Source organism: Passer domesticus, chromosome 5 (genome assembly GCF_036417665.1).
Source record: "Passer domesticus isolate bPasDom1 chromosome 5, bPasDom1.hap1, whole genome shotgun sequence".
Taxonomy (NCBI): domain Eukaryota; kingdom Metazoa; phylum Chordata; class Aves; order Passeriformes; family Passeridae; genus Passer; species Passer domesticus.
The window spans coordinates 4656087-4682698 of NC_087478.1; the positions used below are offsets into that span (position 1 = coordinate 4656087).

At 40.3% G+C, this 26612-nt stretch overlaps 1 protein-coding gene across 16 annotated transcripts in view; it reads left to right on the top strand.

The window, feature by feature from the left end:
- CELF2 (CUGBP Elav-like family member 2) overlaps nt 1-26612 on the top strand; it is a 545552-nt gene that overhangs the window by 467546 nt on the left and 51394 nt on the right. For all 16 annotated transcript variants that reach the window (XM_064421752.1, XM_064421753.1, XM_064421755.1 and 13 more), the window contains 4 exons: nt 180-228; nt 8883-9017; nt 19348-19427; nt 24342-24500. In XM_064421752.1, coding sequence (XP_064277822.1) covers nt 180-228; nt 8883-9017; nt 19348-19427; nt 24342-24500 — 423 coding nt within the window. The remainder of the gene's footprint in view (nt 1-179; nt 229-8882; nt 9018-19347; nt 19428-24341; nt 24501-26612) is intronic.

Genomic DNA, 26612 nt, shown 5'->3' on the forward strand with positions numbered 1-26612 from the left:
TACTCCTTTACCATTTTATTTTTTCTTATAAGACTATAATACAGTGTTATTCTGAATTTATATAATTTCAACATGTTTAATATTAAATCGTGTCTCTTTTTAGCCCTTCATTAAAAACATCACTCTTGATTTTCTATGACTATCCAACCTGCCTTACTCTCTTTCATTTTTGTTTTTAGATGCATCATCCTATTCAGATGAAACCTGCAGATAGTGAAAAGTCAAATGGTATGTGTTTAATTTATTTTTACTTAATTGTGTCTTTCTCTAAACTAAAATAAGCACAACATTGTGAGAGATTTTGCTTTACTCCTTTTGTGGTGAAAATAATGGGCAGTTTCCCTACACCTGACATGCTGGGAAGGTGTTGAGCTGCTCTGAACTCCTTTTTTATCTTCTGCTTTAAAGAAGGAAGGAAATGTCCTCAAAAAAGGGTCTTCCTTGTACCTGCTGTATGTCATGACCTGCCTCACTGCACAGCATACATCCTTCCCTTGGGTTCTCCTAACAGTGAGGTATTGTGGGAGCACCTGAAATTGATAAGATGGAGATAAAATGTTGATGCTGAAAATTTAAAATAAAAGAAACAAAAAGGCATACCTGTGTTAACAAATTATGTAAGTATATGATCAGCCTTAAACATTTGCCAAAAGTACCTTTTTACAGAATGATGCCATTCTGAATCTGAGCCAAATTTAGGTTTTAATCATATGCTTCATTATGAGCTGGGAAGCCCATTTTGGAGCTCTCTGTATACTTATTCCTCAAAACGATTGAAAAATGAATGCTATAAAGACAGTAATATCCATTTGGAATACTAGGGTACTGCCTAAGTGGATGTATATGACATGCAAAATAGATGGCAAGGTAAATCTATTAAACATGCCAGGTTTATATATTCAGGGAAATAAGATAATCGAATGGTAGTGCAACTTGGCAGCGTGTGATTCTTTAAAAATATATACGTGTATATTTTGCCCCTTGATTTGTTCCTGTAATTTTCTAAAATATATGTTAAAGATATCATCTGCCTTCTTAGATTGCAAGAGCTTCATTTTCCCTTAAGGCCCACATAATCAGAGCTGGTTCCTCCAACAGGCATCTTTGCACCTCATTAATTAGTAATCAGGGCAGAAGCCGTGCACTTAGAGATCTACATACCTGCAAATGTAAATTATGATTGGGCTCTAAATCTCTCCGCAAGGCTTTTTTAAGGCTTCTTTTTTGCTAATTGTAGTGCATCCCTTTTTCAGGCTTCTCCAAGGATTATGAAGTTTGGAAGGAAATTAAAACTTCACATTATGCTAGGTTTCCCATTATGACAACTTTCCAAACAAAAGTGGCTATGAGCACAGGAAATATGAGCTGTCACCCATTTGTACTGGAGGGAGTGTTCTCTCAGGTTGGAATCATAGAATCATTGAATATTCTGAGTTGGAAAGGACAGATATCCATCCATGAGGATTCTCAAAGTCTTAATTCCTGGCCCCATGCAGGACAATCCCAAAAATCTCACAATATGCTTAAGAGCATTGTCGAAATGCTCCTTGACCTCTGTCAGTCTGGTGCTGTGACCACTGCTCTGGGGAGCCTGTTCCAGTGCCCAGCCACCCTCTGGGTGAAGAACATTTTTCCAATGACTTTTTGCAGTGATTTCTTGCTGTCTTTGAGTGCTCAGAATAGAGGCCAAGGCACATGGATGGGCAGAAGGACTGAAATTTTCAGGCCCCACTGTGGTCAAGGAAAACATTGCTGTTGGAATCCAGACTCCAGTCCCTAGTATTTACTGCTAGCAGTGGGCACAATTATCCCTTAGGCACAGGAACGCTGGCCTGAACCCTCTGAACTAAGTATGGCCTCCATGGGTTCTTCTTTCAAAGATAAATTTCACCTCAATTTCCTTGGCAAATTAGAAAAATAAGAGGCAATGGGCCAAAATTGACTCCCAGTGAGTTACTTGTTCACTGCCTGAAGTGTTTCTTTCTAAAGGAGATTGAACATATTGGAAAAACACTGTGGGGAATTGTGCAAATTCTGTCCTTCTCTGCAAGTAGTGCCTGCTTGGAAGGCAGGGTAGGCTGGCTCCTGGCTGCTGCTGTTAGTCTAGGGTTATCTGCATGAAACTCCTGTCTGCACTGTGGGAATACTCTCTTATTTTCTGGCATCTATTCCAGGCATAAAAATCACAAGGAATTGGGCTTTTTCACCTTTGTTTTTTTTCTTGCCTTTCTTTGTATTTTTGGGGAAAAAAACAAGTTGTCAGTTCAGGGTTCCAACTGTCAAATTAAACACCTTTTTAAATTTAGATTCCTGAAGGGTGTGGGAACTTATGATAGGCATATTCAAGGGGTGGTGAACTATTTTTTTTTTAAATCAACTGGAGAAACAGAAGGCAAACTAATACCACGATGATGGTAATAATGGTACAGCTCCTCAGAAAGGCAGGGCGTAGGCATGGGGTTCATGGAGTGGGTGACAGTTTGCCAGCACTTGGAGATCAAGAAAGAGAAAAAACAACAGCGTGGGGGATGTGGAGGTTTGTTTGGCACATGTTTCCCATATGCTCCAGGCTATCCATCTGAGGAGCTATATTATCCATGCCAACAGCAAACTGTAAACTGTACCTCTTCAACCAGATTGGTAAGTTCAAAGGGGAAAAGAAAAAAGACATGCCAAGGCATCCTGGTTTTCATGATCCGTGGTGGTTGAGCTTTTGAGGAATACTTGAGTCTGTTTGATTTCTGAGTCATGGGAGGATCCATGGATTTTATGAGTAAAGTGGTGTTTCTCAGTTTGCAAAGAGGCTGAAGCAATTTTCTTGGTCAAAAATTTCTTGTGGAAAGATGTGTAGGACAAGTTGAACATTCTACAATTCTTCTGGGCTTATGCATGTTTGTGAAGGATTGATAGACCTGTTCAAGTTCCATAGGGAGGAAGGACAGGTCCTCTCACTCAATTTACAGAGGTTTTCAAAGAACACTATTTGCTGTGTGATTAAATAACCCCCTCCCCAAAGTATGTCCCTTGTGAAAAACTTTGAATGAGCACCAAGCCAGAGACTCCCAGGATGAAATGCTCCTCCTTTTCCATCACTGTTCCTGCCCTTAGATGTCTGTGTCACCTGAAGAATCTGTCCCTCGACACCAGAGACCAAGCTCACCTCATGGAAACTGGGAGATGGGTATGGAAGGGACACCTCCAACACACCTGGACCAGGCTGCTCAGAGCCCCATCCAACCTGGCCATGAACACTTCCAGGGCTGGGGCATCCACAGCTCCTCTGGGCAACCTCTTCCCATGGTTCATTCCCTGACTACAGTCTGTCTAAGTCATTTCTCTGCTCATGCAGATGAAGCAAATCTTGATCTCTTCCACCGAGCTTTTACCACCTAGAGTTGATGGGGCAAGACTTGCCCTCAGATTTAATTAATTTGACTACCCAGGGGGATTCTGAAAAGCTTCTTACTGTTGAAAAATATACCATCTCTTGAAGATCTGCAGATGATGAATTTTGTAGTGTATCCTGGTCTGATCACCTTTATGCAGGTGGTTTTAACCTGTCTAGAAAGTTTTGGTTGAGGATTTTCTGCCAAAAAAAAACATGTTTTCAACTTTGAAGGCTCCACCATTACTAGATTCATCACTCACAGTATTTATCCTTTTAAGGACATTTTCCCTTTTTCAAACAAAGAGGGTTCCTCCAGTCTAATGCTGAAAAACTTACAAACACCTGCTTGACTCTAAGTTGTCTGTGGCCATTAACATTCTACAACTTGCAAATGCTTCAATGTCTTAGATCTGGATTTGAACACAGTCAATACTTTCAGGCACATATCCTGAAGACAGCTCTTAAATGGATCAAAGCATCACTGCTTCAGGGAAAATGACAAAATTCTCTATTTAAGAAAATAAAGTAGGGAAGCTGAGTAATCTTATAATTTATTTTTATTGATTTTTTTAGTGGAAAATTTTAAAAATAATTTTTAAATTCTAAATTCTAAGTGGCACAACTTTGCCGAATTGGAGGTAGTAATTAGATGCCATATGTTAGCACTAACACATAGAAAAGTTGATAATTAATGCAGGCAGCTCCGGATTCAGGTGTGACTTTGACAGATTGTAGCAAAGGGTTTTCACAGGCTTACAACTGATTTCACCTTTTCCCTTCTATATGGGAAGAGAAAAACCAAAACCAAATAAATAAAAAAAAAAAAACACAACCAATCCTCCACACCATTTATACATAATTAACTGTTTATTAACTGTTTATCTAGTTGCTCAAGAGAGAAGGCGTCTTCTGGGGAGAAAATTCACTCTTTATCTGACTGAACTACTCAGAAATGTACAACAAAGGGTTATAATTTTGATATTTCAAAATTTTGGGGGTTTAGAAGAGTGAAAATAAAAGTTATGTTGAATCTTCAGGGAGATTTCCCACAATTATTACAGGGTTTAATTCTTTTGTAGCATTCAGAAAATAATCTCTACTCTTTTATCCTCCTGAGTTAACACAAGCAATCTAATACAGCCTGCAAGAAATGCTCATTACTGAAGCAAATTGAGTAAAGCTAAAAAATTAGACCCTTCAGGATGTTATTCTGCAAGCTGGATGTGGTGCTGTCAGAAGACAGGAGGCTCAGTTGGAAAAGTTCCCCTCCCAGCAGAGACAGATTTCATCTCAGATAACCTTTGATGGCTAAGGCAGAGTTCTGGGCTCAAACACGATGCCCAGGCACGTGTGCTAGTGATGGCAGTGCTGGACCTTGACGGGGTTAAAAGAGCAACTCTACTCATTTTGAAACAGGTGTCTGTACCTCTTTGTGCAGTGTTGCTGCATTCTGGCAAACCCCACCCCAAATGCAGCAGGCTTAGCACTGGATGTGTCACTTGATCTGCCCTGGCAGCACAGCCAACCTGCATTTGTAATGTGTTGGGATGGATTAAAGGTGAACCCCATAATGTGTTAATCAAGAAACTGTGCGGTTTCACACTTTCCTTCCTATAAACAGAACTTCAGGCCTTGTTTACTGTGACCTTCTGGCTGCTTCTGCTCCATCAAGGAGGGGCACTCAGCCACCCCATTCTACCTGCTGCTTCCAAACAGTTGTATCTCCTTCATTCCCCCAGAGTGGTGTAAAATAGTCAGAAAGTTCAACTAAGCCCATAAGCAAGGTTCAGAAATAATGATGTCAAACACACGCTAAAAAAATTTTCTGGATTTTGAATTGTTGAAACCTACCCCAAGGGTGGGAGAGAGATTTATCAAGCAGCAGTGAAATGTTTTTGAGATATGTGTACATGTGCTGGCCCTTGCACACTGTTATCCTTCCCCCAGCCTTTTTCTTTGCCTGCTCTCATTGCCCAAAGCACTGGCAGCTCCCAAGCTTTGTCCAGCCCCTCAGAGCTCATTCATTCCTGATGTCCCTGCAGCTGGAGCTCAGGACATCTAAATGTTTTCATGATGCCCAAGATCTGGGATTTGGCTGGAAGGTAACAGCATCTGTCAATCTACTCAGTCAGTGTAAAAAAATCTGTAATCTGCTCTCATTAGCAGGGGAAGGACTCCCATTTCTCCCTTGGGAAGAGAGAAGAAAGGGAGAAAATGTCTTGTCATGCACCTTCCCACCTTGCTGGGAGAGGTGAGACGTCTCACTCTTTGAATGAGCTGATCTCTTGGCATTGCCAACAACCAACTGGGCTGAGACCAAACCTGTGGGTCACTGAAGCTAGACCAGAGGGGTTTAGGCTGCCATCCTTTCCCTAAGCAGAAGCACCTGTCCCAGCCTCAGTGCTTTGCTGGGTCACGTGTGTTTAATCCTCATTTTTCAGTCCATGGGAGATATCCAACACACACAGGAAAATCCACTGGCTTGGCAGGTCCAGAGGGAAGTTTGCTCACCTCTAAAAACATTTCACCCACACTTCTTGCACCCTGTTGTCTGATTCTCAAACCTTGCCTGTGTGGCTGGTAAGAATTCATTTCAGAAAGAAAGAAATGGCTGACCAAAAATGCAGAAATAACTCCTGAAAATCAGTCTTATCGAGGTGGAAAAGTATTCCTTTCTCTGTGTGGGAAAAACTCTTTCAGCCTAATAATATCAGATGTTCTTTCAGATGGAGTGAAAACATGTCATTTTGATCTTGACAATTGTCACTTTAAATGTTTTTTATGCTGGGCCTCCAGCCAGAAAAAGAATAGCAATTTTCTTAAGCTTCAACACTGATCAGGACTGACTAATGGCACTGAATGCAGAGCATGTCATCATATCAATATGTTTTCTGTACTCTGAGCATTCTTCATGAAATCTGCATTTTTAAGATGTACAGTACACAGGAGCTGGATGTTTAATTTACTATAAAATCACCCTCAAGCTGCAAACCTGCAAATCATGTTAGTTAAATGGCATATTTATAGTTTTACTACCAAAACCGAAGGAGGCCGATGGGGAGTTTGTCGCCTGCTACTCTTTGGAAAATTAAAACAAAGTCTTCTGTTCACATCTCATTTCTTTTGAGTCTCTACGTGAATCTCTTTGGTTTGAGGCTTTGTCCTGGCACCGAAGCAGGACCCGAGGGACCTCCTTTGGGATGCTGTGGCAGGCATTTGTCCAACTTAGCCAGCAGCTATTTTTAAAAGGGAGTTGGAGCCTAGCCACCCTTAAAGTGGACCTTCACACTGTATTTCAAGCCTAAGATCAAATTTAAACTGGTTGGTACTAGCTGACACAGAGACACAAAATTAGAGGTTCATAACACAGAGCAGAAGGCAATGCTTGGAAATGTGCTTGGCACCAAGGCTTCACCCAGCCTGACCTCAGTCTGTGGTGTGGAGAATCCAGGCCTGGCAGCCCAACTGGGTCCCTTGTCTCAAAACCTTTCCTGCACTATGGCCATAGTCTGTGGCTGGTTTTGAGGGGACAGGCTGGCCAGGGAGCTTCCTCAAAGTTTGCTTTGAGATTGCTCAAGGAAATGTAGGAATTGTCTGCAGCCAGGTTACAGGCATCCTTCCACCAGCAGAAGTGGCTGCCTGTACTCCTCTTGTAGCTGTGAGCAAAGCAATTCAGCTTTCCCATCCTTAAAATAATATTTAGCAGCATCAAGGTCAGCTATATATTATGAATCATATGTAAAGCTTCATAATAAGACATATATATATATCCCAACTTGCAGGTCTTATTGGCAATCACGCATATTCAGCTCCTGATCTGTATATAACTGGCTCATCCCATGCATTCATTATTTCTTAACCCTTTCTGGAGGTTCACCTGCGTGTGGAACCTCAATATAAAGTGTGAATGAAAATGTTCAGTCTTGAGGAATCTCTGCTGAAGAAAACATCTTCCCCTGGGTGTTAAATTCACACCAATTTTCTTGCAAGCTTGTAGAGTGAGAAGCTGGGTCTGCAGGGGCTGGTCTCTGTTTTGGGTTCTGAAAAATGCATAGATTTGGTGCTTACTTATATAAAAGCTACAAATAGTTTTTAAAGTCAGCGATTTAAGGAGAAAATTACTTCAAACACTTCTCATAATCAATAAACATGAACCTCTTCCTGTTATTCTTGAAATTATTAAATGCACTGAAAATGTTGAAGTATAACAGAAATAAAATCCTAGAAAAATTGGACACAATTCCTTCTTCCTCAGCTGCAATTTTTTCCATATGACAAGCTCATACTAATACAGGAGACAGAGTTAGAAAGCAAGGAAGGATTCTTTTTTTTTTTTTTCTTTTTTGTAAGCCTAGAAATGAAAATACTTCATTACAAAAATAATTTGCACAATAATAGAAATAAGTAAGTGCACTGCAGACTCTCTGGAGTAAAGCTTTCCTTCCCTCTTTGCTTCCCCACAAACCCTGACAGTCTGCTCATTAACAGGGAATTGGATTTACATGCCATTTCAAGAGAAGAAGAAAGCACTGGTGTATGTACTGTATAATAAGCACTTAGATTTTTGGTTTAATATAGATGGGTGGGTGCGTTATCATTTTTAAGTTTTTCCAGAGTGAATTAAGTTTTGATGACCTCTTTCATTTTTGACAAGAGTCCCTAGCTTTAGACCTGCAAATTTGGGTTTGATTAATAGGACTGTGTGCATCCTACTGCAGCAGTCCAGCTTGTGCTGGTGACAGTGCAGGCAGGAAATATTTTACCAATAATTCAGGTAAAGCACGTTTTTCATGGTGGTTTTTTTGCAAACTCAGCATCATTACACACCAAAGGGTGTTCAGGTGATGTCCTGAAATATATCCTGTGTCCTCCTGAAGGGCAAAGGGCTGTGGCACTAAAAGAAAACTGCAGAAAAAAATAATGCATTCTTTTCCAGAGCAGTCATTGCAAATCTGGCTATCCAGTGTTGTGCATTCAGTTGGCAGAAATTGAAAGCTCAGACAGCAGCTGCTCTCAAAACATTTCTCAGGAATATTTTTCATTAGTTTGTATCATTACGTGCACAATCCCTTCTTCACCCTCACCCCATCATGATTTCTTTCACACATGAGGGGGATGAAGGAATTTATCTGAATTAGAATCTCTGCAAAGATATCTTTAAAAGTGTCTCTAACAGAGGATATTTTCGTTTTAGAAGCCGTGAAGGGGAGGTGTATGCAAAGTGACTAAGACAGCCAATTAATATGTTATATAAACAGCAAGCACCACTAAAAAAAAAAAGGAGAGAGAGAGAGAGAGAGAGAGAAACGAGATATTTAGGGTGGGGAAGGAAGGGGGCAGGGAGGTTGTAAGTATAAAGTGTTTGCCTTAGGACTTGTCTTCAGTTACAGAGCCAGACTCACATGACTGGAGCTTGGTTTGATGTGGTAATGAAGCATTGATCACAGCAAAAAGATGAAATGGCCTTTGCTCATTCATTATTCTTATCTTCTAGCTGTGGAAGACAGAAAATTGTTCATAGGAATGGTTTCGAAGAAGTGTAATGAGAATGATATCAGGGTGATGTTTTCTCCGTTCGGCCAGATAGAAGAATGCCGAATCCTTCGGGGACCAGATGGGCTGAGCCGAGGTGAGTGTGCAGCCTGTAAAGTCTCTTTCCTTAAGTGCTAATTGGGAGCTTTATGTCACAGCCAAGGTAGGCAGAGCTACTGTCTGCAGCGAGAGGTTACCCTGTAATATGTCCCACGTGATGAAGGTATCCACATGAACTTTTCACAGCGACTGAAATTATCACCTTTTATTTCCAGTGTCAGAAAGGTCTCGGTGCCAACATATTAACTTGTGTTATCACCCTGTTTGTCAGCTGGAAAGGTTCCTTTGCACCCTGAGAAAACACCCTCAGTTTTCTGCTCTCACAAAATCAAAGTTGCTCCCCTGACCCCATTTCTGCTTTGTAGCACAAGGCCAAAAAAAAAAAAAAAAAAGGACAGGACTGTAAATGACTGCTTGAGGACATGAAGGGTGATGGGAACTGGCCCTCGTTGTAGCACTATCTCCTCCATTCCTGTGTTTTCTGTAACTCTATGCAAAACATAGGTCTGCTGTAAGTGAGAAACAAAGAGGTTAGCTTGAACCTGAGAGCTTTGCCTGGACAAAAGTTTGTAAAAAGAGTTTTTAAATCTTGCACCCCTACCACAACCCAAAAAACAGGGCAGAGTTGTTAAGCGTCACCATCAAGAGTGGTCAACTGGCCAACCTCAACTTGGAAATGAAATGCTGTGGAGATTTCAAAGCCAGTGATCCTTTTTGAGTGCAAAAGTACCTTTTAGGGAAAGGCCTTCTGAAAACCTATTGAAAAAAAGATAAATGTATATTGATGATACAGACTGCATATTAAGTCCATGGTATGTAGACTTGAATTTATTCTCAAAGCATGAACCTTCTCAGAACATCAGTGCCAGGGATTGCTGAGTAGAAAAGGAAATAGGGATAGTCCCATTTCTCTGCTGGCTGTTGTAAACTGTCACAGCCATTTAATGGCACAGGGAGTGAGTAAAGTAATTTCAATTGTGGAGCTGTGAAAAACATCACATCTATAGGAAAAACAAATACATAGAAAGTACACAGTTTATGCATTTTATTACATTTTCAAAAGGCACAGAAAAAGATAATAGCACCCATTTTGCATATAGATATGGGTATAGATTTATTTTCTTTACTTTTGGATCTACTTGTTTCTAGTGGGCAATAGGATCCACAGAATTTTGTGCAACAATTTGTGCATGGGGGTTTCTAGTTTCTGTAAAACACCTATAAATTTCAGCAAAGGAAGTACAGGTATTCCTATAGATCATGGCACTACTTGAAAGCATGTACTGTACTACTTCTGAACAAAGAGGACTTGTTGAAAAGCCACTCTTACAATAAATAGGGAGCCCTAAGAAAATTATGCACTTACATTTATGCTTTGTGATCCCCAAATTTTTGGGGCTGGGATGCAGCAGTCCCTTCAGGCAAGGAAAGCCTCATGATCAAGGCTTTTGCCTTGCGGAAGATTAGGGCACAGGTCTACAGTTGGTTCCTGCAGCTCAATAAGGAATGTTTACTGATGGAGTGCGGTGTTGCCATTATCTTTCTAGACCCAACACTGAGGCAAAATAAGTATTTCTGATTTTTACTGATTTCATTGTGTGAGAAGCACAAGGAAGGGATGATGGAAGACACAAGTGGGAAAGGAGCTAATTAACTGCTGACATAACAAGATCTGCACATCAGATGTTTTGAGCCCCAAAAAAAGATTTAATTGACTTGTCAGCATCACCCAACAAAGAAATGGATCTTTCCTGGGATCCATAAAAATCCCACTGCATACTTGCTTTAATTCAACAGACTCAGTATAGTAGGAGCATAGAAAAGCTAATTATGAAATCCAGCAGAGTAAGTGAGGTTGGTGGGGTGGTTTTGTTCTGCTGTGAACAGCAATCTCACAACGATCAGGAGCTGAAATTCCTAAGCCACATCTCCAATGCATCAGGCAGGGCAGTGCTGTGTGCTGGCCAGCACAGCTGTACAGTTAATGTGCTGTTCTCTCCTGCTGGAGACTGAAGATCTCAGTCCAGGTAGGTCACACACCAGTAACCACAGCAGAGCTGCATCCTCTGTGCCGCTTGGGTTCATTTCGGTCACAATCACGACTGATATTCTATCATGCCCTCATGCCTCATGCCTTGTTAAACTCAAATTGCTTTCTACACACCCATGTTCACACTTCAAAATGGGTTCAGCTGCGCCAACCAGGTTTTCAGGCAGATTTTTATCAGCTTCACAAAACCACCACTCCATGAGAGAAGGCAGAGTGTTGTGAAAATGGTTGGTATTGCAGTTGAAATGAAAAGTGCTGAGGGACATCTGCAGAGGAGGGAGCTTGACTGAAAAAGCACAAGGTGAAAAACTGCTTCAGGAGGGAGAATTTACACTGCTAAATCTGTGTAAAGAGTTCCAAGCCTTAATGAGTTTTAATTCATGTTACCATTTCCAAGATGTTAACTCCCTTTGCCACAAGCATAATTTATTTTCTCATCACCCATCCAGATGTGCTTCCTTCCCAGACACAGAGGGGTGAATGAAAAATAGTCTGAGGAAAACCCTAACCTTGCCATGCCAGAGCCTTCACGAGCTCAGTTCAGTGCTCACAACAGTGAGATGGAAATGTGGTCCAGTAAACTCTGTTTGGTATTTCTTTTTAATTTCTTAGCAAGTACACCTCATGGTATCTCAGATGAAAAAAGCTTGAACAGTATCTTCCTTGGTATTTATGCCAGTTTTCAAGCTTTCTTAAAGGGTTTAGGCAAATAATCTGTATTACCAGCAGATAGTTGCAAGGAATAGCTCCAGGTTACGTGGCTCAGTAAAACAGTTTTGGTTTACTCTGGGTTTGGGCTTTTTTATTTATTAAAAACTGAAAAGGTTTTGGTTGACTTTTATTTTAGCCCATCTACACTACATCTGCAACTTTTACCACTGGGAGGTTAACAGTCTACTGTCAACTCATAGGCAGGATTTAGGGTTGTATTGTACCACATGGGCTCCAGCAGCAAGGAGAAATCCCGTCCTGTGGCATCAAGGGACAATGTAACACTTTGTGATGAGTGTGATGTAAGTGCTGAGGTAAAGGGTTTCTATTGTAGTTCCTAACCAAGGGTTGACAGAACTTTAATAAAGTCACACCCATTGCTGTCACTACTCATAATGGACCATCACCTTTTCCACTCCAAATTCCTACTGTCAGCTGTTTGAAACTCAGCTCTAAAATGAGGCTAATGTAATGATACAGAGCTCCAGTGGTGGAGCAGTGTATTTTAAAGAAACTGAGAATTTTTTTTGGCTGAGTCATGTTTTCCCCCATCATTACTCACTCCTGCATCAAAGAAATAACCATTGTTTATGCCTGTAATTTGCTATATTTCAATCAGCTACAAGAATAGGCAGCAACCATAAGGCATTGCCTTCCAAAGGCTCTGGGATAGTCCCTGTGAAATTAGCTGGCTGGCAGCAAGTAATTCCTAGCTGTGAAAGGTATTAAAAAATAAAAATACCCTGTTGGCTGTAGAGATAAAGAACCCAGGGACCCAACAGCCACGGAGACTGGCTGCCTCTTGAGCAGGGTTCATGGGACTATCTAAAGAAGCTTGCCATTTCCTGTACAATATTCATTATTCAGAGAGAAGGATTCAGCCTGCAGGGTTGTTTAATCCAGCACTTTTTCTGAAGAGCTAAATATGCTTTACAAAAATTCATGATTGTGATATCATGTGCTAAGCTTCATTATCATGAAGAAGTAGAAGTGAACTGCCTCAGATGATTAAGATTTTAAATCATTGTAAACGGCTTAAGGAAACTTTCAGACCTCCTGACTCCCTGCACTATGTAATGTCTACATGACCACAGATGCCAACACAGACAGCCAGGCAATGAGAGCTGGAGTGCAAAAGTAGCCAGAAATCCCCAAGTTTGATTTGTAGCTGTGTAGCTGTGACACTGATGTGCTGTATTGACCATAGGTGAGTTGGTCACTCATCATCTCTGTTATCCTGTTGCTTAAAATAAGGGTAGTGATGCTCCTCTGCCTTTGTAAAATGCTTTTTTTAGATCAATGGATCAATATCTCTGTATCACTCTAGGAATTATTACCATCCGTAATGATGATAAAAAAAATCCTCTTATCCTTATCACAGGAGCACCACATAGCAAATTATTCTGCTGTATTGCTAAGTGCAGATTTATATATCAGATACCAGAAAGAAGTCAACTGGGTTAATAGCATGCACTGAAAAAACCTGCTAATAACATGTAGAGAGAGTTGGATATACCATGAAAATTGTGAGAAAGCTCAAAATGCATTTTTCTGCATCTTCTAGGCTCCTAATTGTATGATTTTTTAACAAAACATCACCAGGCACATGGGACAAGTGAACAGTTCTGCAGACATTGATTACAGGGATTGTTTTTTTCATTCTTTCTTTACTCTAAGAGCAGGTTAGAAACGGAATAGCGAGATACACCATGGTGAGGCAATTTAATTTCTTGAAAATCCATTGAGAACTTTCAGATTCAAGGGTTTTCTTGATGAATTAGTAAAAGAAAATTAGTATTTGCATCACAATTAATTGCAGGGAAGGATAGGTGAGGGACTTTTATGCTGGGGTTTTCTTTCCTCTGGATATTTACTGCTCCTTTCTGAGCTAAAGTAATACCAAGTGCCAGCTCTGGGAACACCCTAGATTAGGGTTGCCTTCTGAATTGTGTATCAGTAAGTGATGGGAAGCAAGGACATGGAAATGCTGTGTTTTCGATAGCTCTTCAAAAGCACCTCTGTGCCTTATGCCTTTTGCTGCAGTGTGGTAACATTTTCATTTTTTCCAATCATTATGGCACATTTAATTTTGTTTTCCCTTGCTGAAACTCTTTTGCAGCTGGGAGGGAAGCAACACATCCAACTGACCAATGTCTCTGCTGGCCTTTGGCCAGTAGCTACATCTCAGATTTCCATTACTGCAGTTTTGCAGCAATCCCTCCCAAGAGGCAATCCTGAAATGAAATAATTTGCAAGAGGCTTTATTCCAACAAGATCATTGAGGCACAGTTAAAGAACATGGTCTTTGATACCCATTTAATTCTGGGTTTGTGTAAATTCCACTTACTGAAGTCTGTACTTTGCAGGGTGGGTAATTGAAGGTCCAATTAGAAATGCTTCTAGGGAACCATGAACTTCAGGAAATTTAAAATCTACAACCTGTCATCCAGTCAATAGTCAAATCAGTAGAGCTGAAGAGCTGAGACACAGTTACAGGATGTGCCTCTTGTTACCTTTATGTGCCTGTTATGCATAAACTGAAGAGCTTCACTGTGGCTTTTTCAAATTATTTTCTTTAGACTGAATTGTTGCACTTGGTCTCAGACCTGTCATTGTGTGTCTTAGGTAATATTTAACAACGAGATATCACTACGGTAAACAATTTGATGTACAATTTAGTTTGCAGATGAAATGTTTTTTATCCACCAAGACAGATTTTTGTGTGATGTCTTCATTAGAAGGCTGTTTTCCAGGATGCTCTTTCCTTCAGACTGGGCTGTATTAGCACAGGAAAGGAAAAGGAAAAGTCTACTTTGCAATCTCAGCTAGAAACATTTTAACCCAACTAGAGCTTATTTTTATCACACTTCAATTTCCATAGCTTTTTATTCAAGCCTTATCTTTTCCTTAAATAGAAGCTTTCATCTCAGAGGATCCCAACTACTCCTTGCAGGAGTATTTGGCAGCTTTTCACTTTTGTTTCTTTACAGAAATTGAAGAAAAACTTGTTTACAGGTTACTGGGAAGCTGTGGTGCAACCATTACAGCACCAGCTGCTCAGCCAGCACTCGCAGCACTGTGCTTGCTTGGTGGCTTTGAAAATCCCTTGGGTCTCCTTCTGTGTCAAAACCCTGGTTTTAGACTTCCAAACAATGTCTCTGCATTTTGCATCTCCTTTGGCTTCATTTTAAAACCTTTGGCAGACCATGGTGGTGTCATGAGGGATGTTTCTTGTGTAGGTATGAACCTTACCTGAAGCTCCCATATGTAAAAATGTTCTCCTTCACTTGCAGCTTGCAGGTGTTATGTTGTGTTAGGCTGTGCAAGAACTCCTGACTGAATGTTTCTCAACACTTCTAGAAAAACCTGAGATGAAAAGAATCACCGGAAGCAGGAGCTGAAATGGGGCAGAGCTGAGCTTTTTAAAATATTTCAAATACTCAGTCACTCAAGCAGCAAGCCCTAGGTTTGGGATGGCCAGGATAAAGGAGGAGGCCTATCACATTTGACTGCTTTTTCAGAATTCTCTTTCAGTTTGTGGTGGGAGAGGGGTAAGGAGTAACCCTGTGAGTTTAGATGTTCTCTCAGCCAATGTGGCAGATGTGATAATGGGCTCAAAAATTTCTCTCATGCCAGGGCTGGGCGCCTTACTCCAATTCCACCTGCAGAAGGAAATTATTTCCAGCAGCCCTTTCCCAGTCACTCATTTATCTGCTGTAGGGGGTGAGAAGGCAGCCTTGGAGAAGCTGCTAAAATTGTTAGATCTTCTCTCTCCCTCCTCTTTTCCTTCTGTCAGTGATTCCTGACATTTTGAAACCAGAGCTGATAAATAAGTGCAAGGTTCCTGTAGGTTGGCTGTTTTTACAAAACAATCTATTTTTTGGTGTAGCTAGGTAGCTGGTTGTACAAACTGAAGTTATTTCAAGCCATTAGCTATAGAAATATCCCCCTCTCCATATTTTCCCTCCCAGAGAGCTCCACAGGTCCAGTAAGAAGGGAATAATTGAATATCAGGACTTGGTGGGGTAGAACAGAAATAGTTTGCTCGTAGCTGTGGGTTGGGAAGACCTCGTTCCGTGGCACGCCAATCAATGCCATGTTTCATAGGATGAGGTAAGAGGCCATGGAAATCTTTCTTGTTTCCTTGCACCACAAGGCATGAAATCTGATTAGTCCTGTCCTCTTCTAATTGTGATTTACGGTCCTAAAGCTGGCAGTGTGTTCCCAGAAGACCACCTGCACCCATGTGACACAGTGAGGGAGAGAGTGCTGGAAAGGCTTTTCCCAACCCTTCAGAAACATTAAAAAATGAAATCCAGTGTCCTTGGACACCAACTTCTGATTAAATTCTAGATGCTCAACTAAACCATCTTCCTTCAATGCATATGTGCCCCACAGAGGACAATCAAGGTCCTGCCATTGACCATGACAGTAAATACAAGCATTTCAGAACAGCTTTTTCTGAACATCTAAAATATAAATGCAAAGTGATTGAGTTAAACAGACCAAATCCTATGACATAGGCTAAGCTACCATCCAGTGTGGCAATCTGGTCATGAAGGAAAGGCGTCCACAGTTCACACATAATAAAATATATATGATCCCATATTCCATTCACAATAAAATATATATGCACACATAATAAATGTACAAATGTTGTGTGTGAAGTGTTCAGGTTTGGTAGCTGAAAAATAACCCTGAATGTGAATGTCTGGAAGAATGGTTAAATTAACAAATGTTTAACTGGGGCACTTGATGGCAACCTCTTAAAGTCTGAAATAATTTAGAAATAACATTGTCTACTGAATTTTGGCCATATTATTGAGGTAAATTGGAAATTTACTGTGGAAATGGCCACTGTCTATCGGTGGGAAATAGCCTGCTGAATGGAGATAACAAGGGGACTTAACCTTGTAGCCTCTGGCTGGCAAACCCTAATTAAAATGCAGCCCCATCCTCTCTGTGGAATGCTGCTTCCAAATGCTCATATTCAAGCTGCATAACCTCATTCATCAGGCATTCCCCTTGCCCAAAGAACAAGTTTCTTTCAAATTGGTACAGAGATCTGCTACAAAGGTCCTTTTGCTCCATGACAAAGGCAACGAGACCCATGCAAATGGTTTTGGGCTGAGGAGTGAGGAGGAAGGCTTTGCAGTGGTGCTGGGCACTGAAAGCACCCAGCAGCTGAGCCCTGTGGTTAAACAGGGAGAAAGCTTAAGGGAGGGAAGGGGCAGTCTGCTTATCTTGAGAGGAATGCAGCCTTATTTCTCTGCTGATTCACATTTCTTTTGAGACCTGCTAATTGCAACATCTCTCAGTAAGTTACAGCAGAACTGCTGGGGAGAAATTGTGATAAATGCATAAACTGTGTCTTACTGATTTTTGTTGACATTTTACATGCTTCTCATGTATTTGAAACCTTCATTCAGTAATTGTCGCTATAGTACACACTCCTGGACAGTGAGAACCAAAGAAGTGAATGAAGCAGTTTCTTGACCATTATCAACAATATTATTCAAGGCTCTGCATGGGGTTCCTTGCCTGCCCTCCAGTATATCTCTATTTGTGCTCGTCCCCCACTGAATTTGCAAGACAAGAAAAGAATAATGCTAATAACAGAAATGGTATTAAGAGAGATTACTTTGAGACTGATGGTAAATTTGGGCCTCTTTAATTTTAGTGCACAGCAGCAATATGGAATATAGGAAAAGTACTGTAGATTATTTACCCTTCTACTGCACATTTTGTCTAGATTGCTGTACAAAAAGCTGGTTTGTTACATCATATTCTTTGACAGAAATATGTTGCTGAACAAGACTAGTATAGCATTATGTAGTGTGGCTAAAGAGTAGTGAGACATCATGAGCTGTTTTGTTACCTAAGAAATACAGAAAGTCACAATGCTGTGGTGAGGTTTGGGTAAAAAAATATTTATTTCTGAATTTATGATGCTCATCTTTCAGTCAGAGCTACATAAGCCAGCTTAGGTTATTTTGAATCAAGGGCCTTTACACTAAAGAGAGAAAAAAATACCGCATGATGCAAAAATGCATTGACTTTATTTTCATGACTAGATGTAGTGCTTTTGGGTAATGATCAGGCATTGCTTTCTCTTACTGTTGTTTGATTAAAATGTGAATACAGTCTTGACTTGATAATCTTACCAGGTACACACAGAGCTAAAAAGAAAAGGTATTCTATGCCCCAAATTGATTTGCATAAACCAAACAATCTGTTGCTTGCTGGATTGCAAAATGGTTTATTTTGCCCATTGGCCACAGGGGCAACAATATTGTATTTTTGATGCCAGAATGTAGCTTTCATGCATTAGCTCTAAAATGACAATATGCTTTAGCCTCTCAGTGCTTAGATCTGCTTCATTTGGAAATCTTTTAAGTAGTAATAATAATAATGTTTTGAGGAAATTGAGTGGAACACTAAATTATTCTCTGAAACCTAAGTTCAAACTGTGCAAGGCTAAGGGAGCTGAAAATCAATGCACTTTTAAAGTCATTAGAGATCACAAGTGAAATAAGTCTGTGTTGCTTTAGCTAAGCTTTTAGTGTGCCATGGTATTATTACAAAATCAGCCTGAATCTGCATTAATTTCACAGTCTTTTTCTTTAAGATGCCCAAGGGTGCATGAAGAATAAAATGTAAATCTCAGGAGGCAATGTTTTTATTAGCCAAAAGGGCAGTGAGTCATGCACTGAAAACGTTGACCTGCACCATGCCCAGTGCAGGTATGGCTGACAATAGTAAAAGGGTGGAAAAATAGCCCAGGCATTAGCCTACTGGCTTTTCACTATGATTTTAAAGGCTGAAGAATGAAAAAAAAAGTTATTTTTTCAGTTATTCATGCACATAGCTTCAGAATTGTTCAAGCTGGCAGTAGCTTTCATGGATCAAAGAATTATACTTGTACCTAGAACTCGGAGAAACAAATACCATAAGGATTTTTATTTTTTAAATGTTATTTTCTTAAATGTTGAGATTCCACCTACATTACTGAATTTTGTCTGAGTCTTTTCACAAATAGTCACAGAATACACAGTGGTGTTTTTCTCATTCTTATTTGTATGATACTTCTTGGTGCATCACAGTAATTTGTGATGTTATGGACCCCTTTATTAAATTCTCAGTTCAGCTGTCAGTGATGCCGACATTTATTCACTATCCACAGTTTACCTACACAAAAGCTAGAGCAAGCAATTGTTAATGCATGGTCTGAATAGATTTAACTATGCAATCCAAAGGCTACATAAAAGCCTTATTTATTTCAAACCCTGTGGCTAAAGAACAAAAACAGTAACAAAACAGAACAAACAAATTTAAAAAACGAAAAACAAAACAAAGCAAATAAAAAATTCAATAAAGCCCCTTCTTGTCACCCATCTCCACCTAATTTTTTTTCTTTCATCTATGGTCAGATTAGCAAGTCAGCACTGTCAATAAATAAACTAGAGAAGTTGTTTATTTTTATGTACTACTGAGAACAGTGTCGTCTTGTGGCCGTTCTCGTAGACTGTGTTGGTTTAACAAGCGTCCAACCCTTTTGTCTTGTTGTTTTTTGTCTTTCCTGCTCCCTGTCCCCTTGTTCCCACAGGCTGTGCGTTTGTCACATTTTCTACAAGGGCAATGGCACAGAATGCAATCAAAGCCATGCACCAGTCTCAGACCATGGAGGTACAGTACTGTATCATTTGCCCTTTCTTTGTTTTCTTTGTGCAAATGATTGCGAATGGTAAAGCCATGCTCTCCTGGATCAGATCAGACACATGACAATCACAGATTTAAATTTTTTACCAGCTCACTCTACCTGTCTTTGTGAAGCTTTATTTTTCTCAATCACCTAAAAGAGCACAATAAGGCTGCTGTGTGGTATCCAAACACAGCTCTCAATCCTGTTTTCAGTGGCATTCAGCAGAAAATAAAAATGCTGTGAATATCACTCCTTAGTCGTACTCAAAGTATCTCTGATGAGTAAATTACCTCTATTTTTAACACGCATTCCCCCTAAGAAAAATCTTAGTTTCTTTTAAATAGATTTCTAAGTGTCGTGGTTTGCACTGCTCTGAGAAAAAGCTCAAGAGATTTAACATGGCCACACTGAGTTACTAGTGCATGTGTTTTTCTGCAAATATAATCTCTTTTTAAGTTAATATTATTTTGCCTTCTTCATGTAGCCAATAAAAATGCTAATGATGACAGAGCATATCAGAGTGTGGCACTTCCTGCAGAGCACCATCGTGGCTGGCCCCTCACAAGCAACACTCTTCATTCCCTTCCAAACTGCCTCTATGGCTTCATATTTTATCATGATGAGCAGCTCAAAACTTTAAACCAGTTCACTCAACGTGACTTCAGCTGCTGGCTAACGATCTGGTCATTGGAGTGGTTATTGAATGCCACAGCTTGTCTGGCAATCTCAAAACTTTTTTCAGTCTGTGATTTTTGTCATGGTCTTTCAGAATTTTGCACAAAAAACCGCACAAGTATGAAATCTTTACTTACTCTGGATCTTCTAGCTTATCATTGGAGAGTGCATGTTATACTGTATTATGTATACTGTATCTTCGTGTAGTGATGATTTTTCTCAGAGGTGGCATTGATGTTATGTGCACTTGTTTCTTTTTTTTTTTATTTATTTCTTTTTCCACCAGGACCTTTCAATTTTATTTTTTTTTCTCTCAGTGATTTTCCTTTGCAATGCTCTAGTCTCCCAAAGCATGCTGGGTGCTAAACAATCATTATTGCGTCATGTCGTTGAGCTGCTTTGTGTAACGAGCCAAGGGGGGACACCAGGGGTGGGAGGGTGGACAGAGGACAAGGAGGAGGAGAAGATAAAATTCAAGCCAGTGCATGAAAATGTCACTAACTGTTTCCTGTATAGTACAAGTAATGATATCAGCATTGCAAAGCTGTTGTCTTCCCAAACATCACGTTTGAATTTGGTTGAGCTTCTTTTATAATCAATGTGTTTTCTTTTCAGTGCAATGCATTTTTAGACCCTGGGTATACAGTTTTAGTTGAGAATCTGCCAATGAGATGAGAACAAATGAAATTATCTTTACTAGAAAGCTGCTGTTATACAGTCTATGCAGTCTGATAGTATATTGTGAAAAAACTGCCACTTTAAGTCTCTGCAATAATACCTGTAGTAATTTGTCTGCCGTGCACTGCACCATTAATTCAGACCTATATGTTTGCTGGGTTTGAGTCCAAGTAAAAAGAAAATGTTTATTGGTAATACTGTGTTTTACCTATATTTTCCACGTGTTTTAATGCATTTTTCCATCTAGCAAAATGAATTTTACACAGCTCTACTTCCGAAGACGGTAAAATAAAGACATAACACCTCCCAGACAAATTCTCCCAGTCCTCTGTTGTATGCAGCACTCCAAAAGGGGCTGCATTTTGACAGAATGCTCTTAATGTGATTAGTTCTGTAGAATAGTTACTCTTGTTTCAAAATCCTTCTCAAGACTTTCAGAGACATCATCAATGACATCCCCAAATTGGCAAGGCAATTCCAAATATTTTTCCCTTTGAACATCTGGGTCATTGCATCAATTGGGCTTAGGCTGAGGCCCATCTTGGAAAGAAGCCATGCACCCTCCCTCTCTGTGGAGGAGGGACTCAACCTGACAACAGGAAAATATGAAGGCAGCACCAGCTGTTGGGAAGAAAATGGCACTGAGTGGCATGGAAATATGAAGCCATTGAATGAGGAAGGGAGATGCACCTTGTGTTTGTGCTGGAAGCTTCCCCTCAAGCTAGGAAATAGAAGTGCATAAAACAAGAATCACCCTGTAGGCAAAAAAAAAAAAAAAAAATTTGCTCACTTTTGCCAATACTCTTCTAGTGAAAAGTTAAATTGGGTTGACTAGTGTTACATGTCAAACCTCAGCCTGAAACAGACATCTTGGACACTTTGGTTTCATACTATTTTGCAAACAAAAGTGGGCTTAGGGGAAGATATGCAGTACACAATTGCATTTCAACCCGATTACTACAGATTTTTTTCCTTTTTTATTATTTTCAGTTCCTTAGCACATATCATTGACCAAGATGAATTTTCAAAGAGGGCTAAGAAAGAACAATGGGGTTGTTAAGTCCAGATGAACACATCTCATAGAATAATGCATTCTCTTACTGCTCTTTCCTCCTGACTTACTGACTTGGTGAAATCAACTGATTTTTAAAATGTAATTGCTGCTCTAAAGTGTTTGCTCTTCTATTTCTTTTCTGTTTGTTTGTTTAAGTCATTCAAATGCAGCACCAGTAGAAAACACTAATTTGTTATCATGGAATAAATTTGATACAACAATAACAATCCTTTTCTCATATAGAGCCACTTGCTAGATATAATCTCAGTCTTCAGAATGTTTGCTTTCTTGAAAATGATGAAGCGATGAAATATAGAGCATACAGTGAAAAAATGAATTATAGATTCATAAATTGCAGAGATATTGTTTTTATACAATTTACTGACATTTAAGCATTCATAAATATGTCAGCTGTAATGTTGAATGCTGAACTACCAAACTGAAAACCAAAATAACCATATAATATTTCTTCCTTTGATACTCATTTCTATTTCTTTGTAAATATACTTGATTCTCCTGTACATCCAGTCAGAAGGCAGTAATTTCCAGTTGTTCTTAGCCCAGTGTTGCCAATAATGTTACTTGTACCTCATATAAGATAGAAACAGCTTGCTTTTTTTTTATTAGCAAAACCAGAAAAATCTCTCTCACATTGTCTACCCCCTGGCTCCTTTTTCTTTCTTCTTTTTTTTCTAAATGATCTTATTTTTAATATTAGTATAAAAATCACTAGAGAGAGGTAATTGTGTAACAAGCCGACTCCTTCATAATCTTTATTTGATTGCTGGAGTGTTATGGATCTCCTTTCTATCTCACAGAAACACTAAAAGACATTTTTACAATGAAACACACAGGAAAAGAATTGGAGGTGGAATAATATACCAAAAGCGATGATTTTCTAAGATAATTTTAAAGGAACAGCATTGATGGGGAATCTTTATATGAGATCATTTATTATTATTATTGTTATTATTATAATAATAATAATTATTGCCGTTTATTTCATCATTTTATCTGATGATTTGGAATATTTTTTATCACTTGTCCTGGTGTGAGGTTTTTCAGAGAAAAGGTACATGGCTGCTTTTTGTAATTAATTGAGGAAGATGTTTCCTGAACATCTGAAGATGTTTCTGAAGATGTTCACAATGTTGTGAGAGCAGCCGTGGGAAGAGTAGGTGAAGTGGAGCCCTGCTCTGCATCCTACGCTATACACTTTGGCTAAAGCACTGCTGTGTTTCTTGGACTTGAGTCACTTATCACTCCTGTCATTGTGTTCACATTGAAGTTAGACAAGAAATTAGTATAACAAAGCATGGCAAGGGAAGTTATTCATTGGATGCTGTGAAGTTGAAAGTCAGTATGAAATGGATTGACAGATTTGATGACTCATAAAATGCTTGAATTAATTTGAAGAACTGAATCATTGCAGTATATAGCTTGCTTACTTGATCTGAAAAAAATTAAGACTTGAAAGGTTAAAATGTGAAACATCTCATAGCAGAGAAAAAAACAGAGAGAAATCAACAGAGACATCTTTCATAATCACATCTCATTGTCTCAGTGTCTTTGCCCAGGAGTGCCCAATTCGAAGTCCAAGGGAAATTCAGTTTACCTCAAAAGTCCATTTGGTCTGTGTCCTCCAGCTTCTTCCCAAGGGTCCCTCAGCCCTCCCAAGGGTGAGGAATAGGCTGCAGACCAGACCTCTAGCTCTTTCTTACAGCTTCCCTATTCCCTAAGGCATCTTACAGCCTTGCCATACCATGTAACAAGAAGCTGATAGAAGCAATAGAAGAAGTGGTGTCAATCAGGAATGGGCTGCTATCACCAGAACTAGTCCCTTTTGGTCTGCATCCTGCCCTTTGTTCACATCTCAAGGGTGCTTGATACAAAGCGTGCCCAGGAGCGGACCGCAGGTGGGTGAACTGACCGGGGGTCCTTGGTGTGAGCAGGGCCAGTGCCTCGCTGATGTAAATGGGTGCTGAGGTAAATCTGCTGCTCCCAGGCTCTTCAGGGTGCACACACCAGCTGCACTGAGCCTGATGGCACAGCCAGACCGTGGTGGCAGGGCGCTGTTGGCTGTGTGGTCCCTGGCAGCACGGAGGTTGGACACCTCTCCCTTTGGCGCTGCCTCGAAAACAGACTGCAGACAAAGCATCACGTCCATCTCATCAGCTGTGAAGCTTAATTAAAGAGGACTGGTACACTTTGCTGTCTCTGGCAGCAATTTTGATAGCTAGAAGGAAAAGAGAGCCTGAGGAAAGGTGCTTTATAAAAAGAGCGGGGGAATCAATAATTTCTCCATAGCCTCTTTTCGTAAGAACCTGAAAACCTTAGTTCTTGCAGTCCTACACGTGCCAGTCACAAAGAAAGGGTGAACGATCTGGTTGTGCCGGTGCCAGTGGCCCTACAGGACATGGCTGAGCTCACGAGGTGAGCATGACCTGGTGTGATTTAACCCTTCTCTCTTTCCTGATCTATCCAACCACAGGGCTGCTCTTCGCCAATCGTGGTGAAGTTTGCTGACACCCAAAAGGACAAGGAGCAGCGGCGTTTGCAGCAGCAGTTGGCTCAGCAGATGCAACAGCTCAATACTGCCACTTGGGGAAACCTCACAGGTCTTGGAGGACTCACACCACAATATCTAGCTGTAAGTTCACTTCAGAGGCAGTGGTTGTATTATACTCTATTTATTTTAGGACCATGGTAAATCAGTTCTCCTAAACTTCCTGCAGTAAATTGCTAAATTGTCCAGGATACACAGTGTGTCTTCTTCTGGCTGTGTTTATCTGCAAAACAATTAATAGATTAACAGAAAGGCTTGGGTTGGAAGGGACCTTAAAGATCGCCTAGTTCCAACCCCAACAATGTAAATAAAATTTTATTCCATTACTTTTATTGGGGGTTTTGAATGCTAGAGTCTGTTTTTTTATAGCTGGAATAAAATTTAAGTTCTTCCTTAGGGGAGGACAGATAGGCAGCTGAACACTGTGGAGGCCATATCCATATGGTGCAGCCTCTAAACTAGAATGTTGTGGTTCAATCATCAAATTTCCACATTTTCATTTGGAAATGGCTTTTGCTTTAATGCATGGTCCTGTTGGTGCTAACCATGCATGGTTCATATCCCTTATACAGAAAGTGAATGTGGCCAGGAAAAGCCATCAATTTAAAATGGCCTTTTCCTTAGTCCATTTGTAAGATGAGAAACAGGTGCTGTCCCTGCTGGAAAATCTGAAATCCACAGCCATGTATCTTTGGTTCTGGATGGCCAAGAGAGGTCTCCCTTCATCACAGCTGAGAGGCAGCCTCTGCCTTTGTGGCTTTGGAGTTGGGAGGTCTGGTTGAGGATCTTTTAGATAACTTGGGGGTTCCTCAAGACAAATAAAACCTGGTTGTTAAAAGGTCCTGACCCTGGATCAGGGCAATCCCAAGCACAAAAGCATGGATCAAAAGATGGATTGGAAGTGTTGGTGGATGAGAAGCTTAACACAACCTGTCAATGTGCACTTCCAGCCCAGAAAGCCAAACATGTCCTGGGCTGTATTCCCAGCACCGTGGGCAGCAGATCAAGGCAGGGGGTTCTGCCCCTCTGCTCTGCTCTGGTGAGACCCCCCCCTGCAGTGCACCCAGCTCTGGAGCCCCCAGTACAGGAAAGATACAGACCTGTTGGAGTAAATCCAAAGGAGGCCACAAAGGTGATCAGAGGGTTGAAGCACTTCTGCTGTGGAGAGAGGGCTGAAAGAGTCAGGGCTGTTCAGCCTGGCGAAGAGAAGCCTGTGGGACCTTTGAGTTTTCCATATCTGAAGGGGGCCTCAAACAAAGCTAGAGAGGGTATAGGGGCATTTAGTGATGGGACAAGGGGTAATGATTTTAAACTGAGAGAGGGCAGGTTTAGATGAGATATTCAGAAGAAATTGTTTCCTGTGAGGGTGGTGAGAGAGTGGCACAGGTTATCCAGGGAAACTGAGGCTGCCCCACCCCTGGAAGTGTTCAAGGCCAAGCTGGATGGGGCTCTCAGCAACCTGATCTAGTGGAAGGTGTCCATGCCTGTGACAGGGCAGTTGGAAGTGGAGGAACTCTGAGGTCCCTTCCATTCTATGATTCTATGAAACCAAACCATTCTATGATTCTGTTAAATGGATGTGCCTATATATATGCATTGTGTATGTATAAATACATCATTTGTGTGCATACAATATTTTGATATAGTAATATAAACAGCAATTTACTCGGCAATTAAAAATATATATTAGTACTGAGGTTGGCTAATTAATGCTGAGATAGGCTAAATTGCTATATGTACAAATCCCAGTCTAATGAGTATCTGTGTGCTTGATTCATAAAGATAATAAAGAAAAAACTGAATTCACGGGGGTGGGGAAGAATGGACCATGATTGACAGAGATGAGTTATGGTAACTACTAGACTACAGAGGGTTGTAATTAGTCACACTATGTTGGTTTAAATAGATTTAACACCTGGTTGTTAAAAAGAATAAATTGATTAATTGTTTTAAAGCAGCCATGTTATTGAGTTTCCCTTGTGTCTCTGTGTTTCTTAATAGAGATTAGACATTAATATGGATTTACAGCATTGACTCTAGGGATGTTCATTCCAACAGCAGACAGAAGCAAGAGACTATATAAATGTAAAGGAAAGCAGAAATACTCCAAATGTGAAATGATAGCTCATTTTAGCTTTATCTTCATTTGTTACATTACTGTCAGATAGATTGCTGTGCTGTGTTGTTCATTTGCAG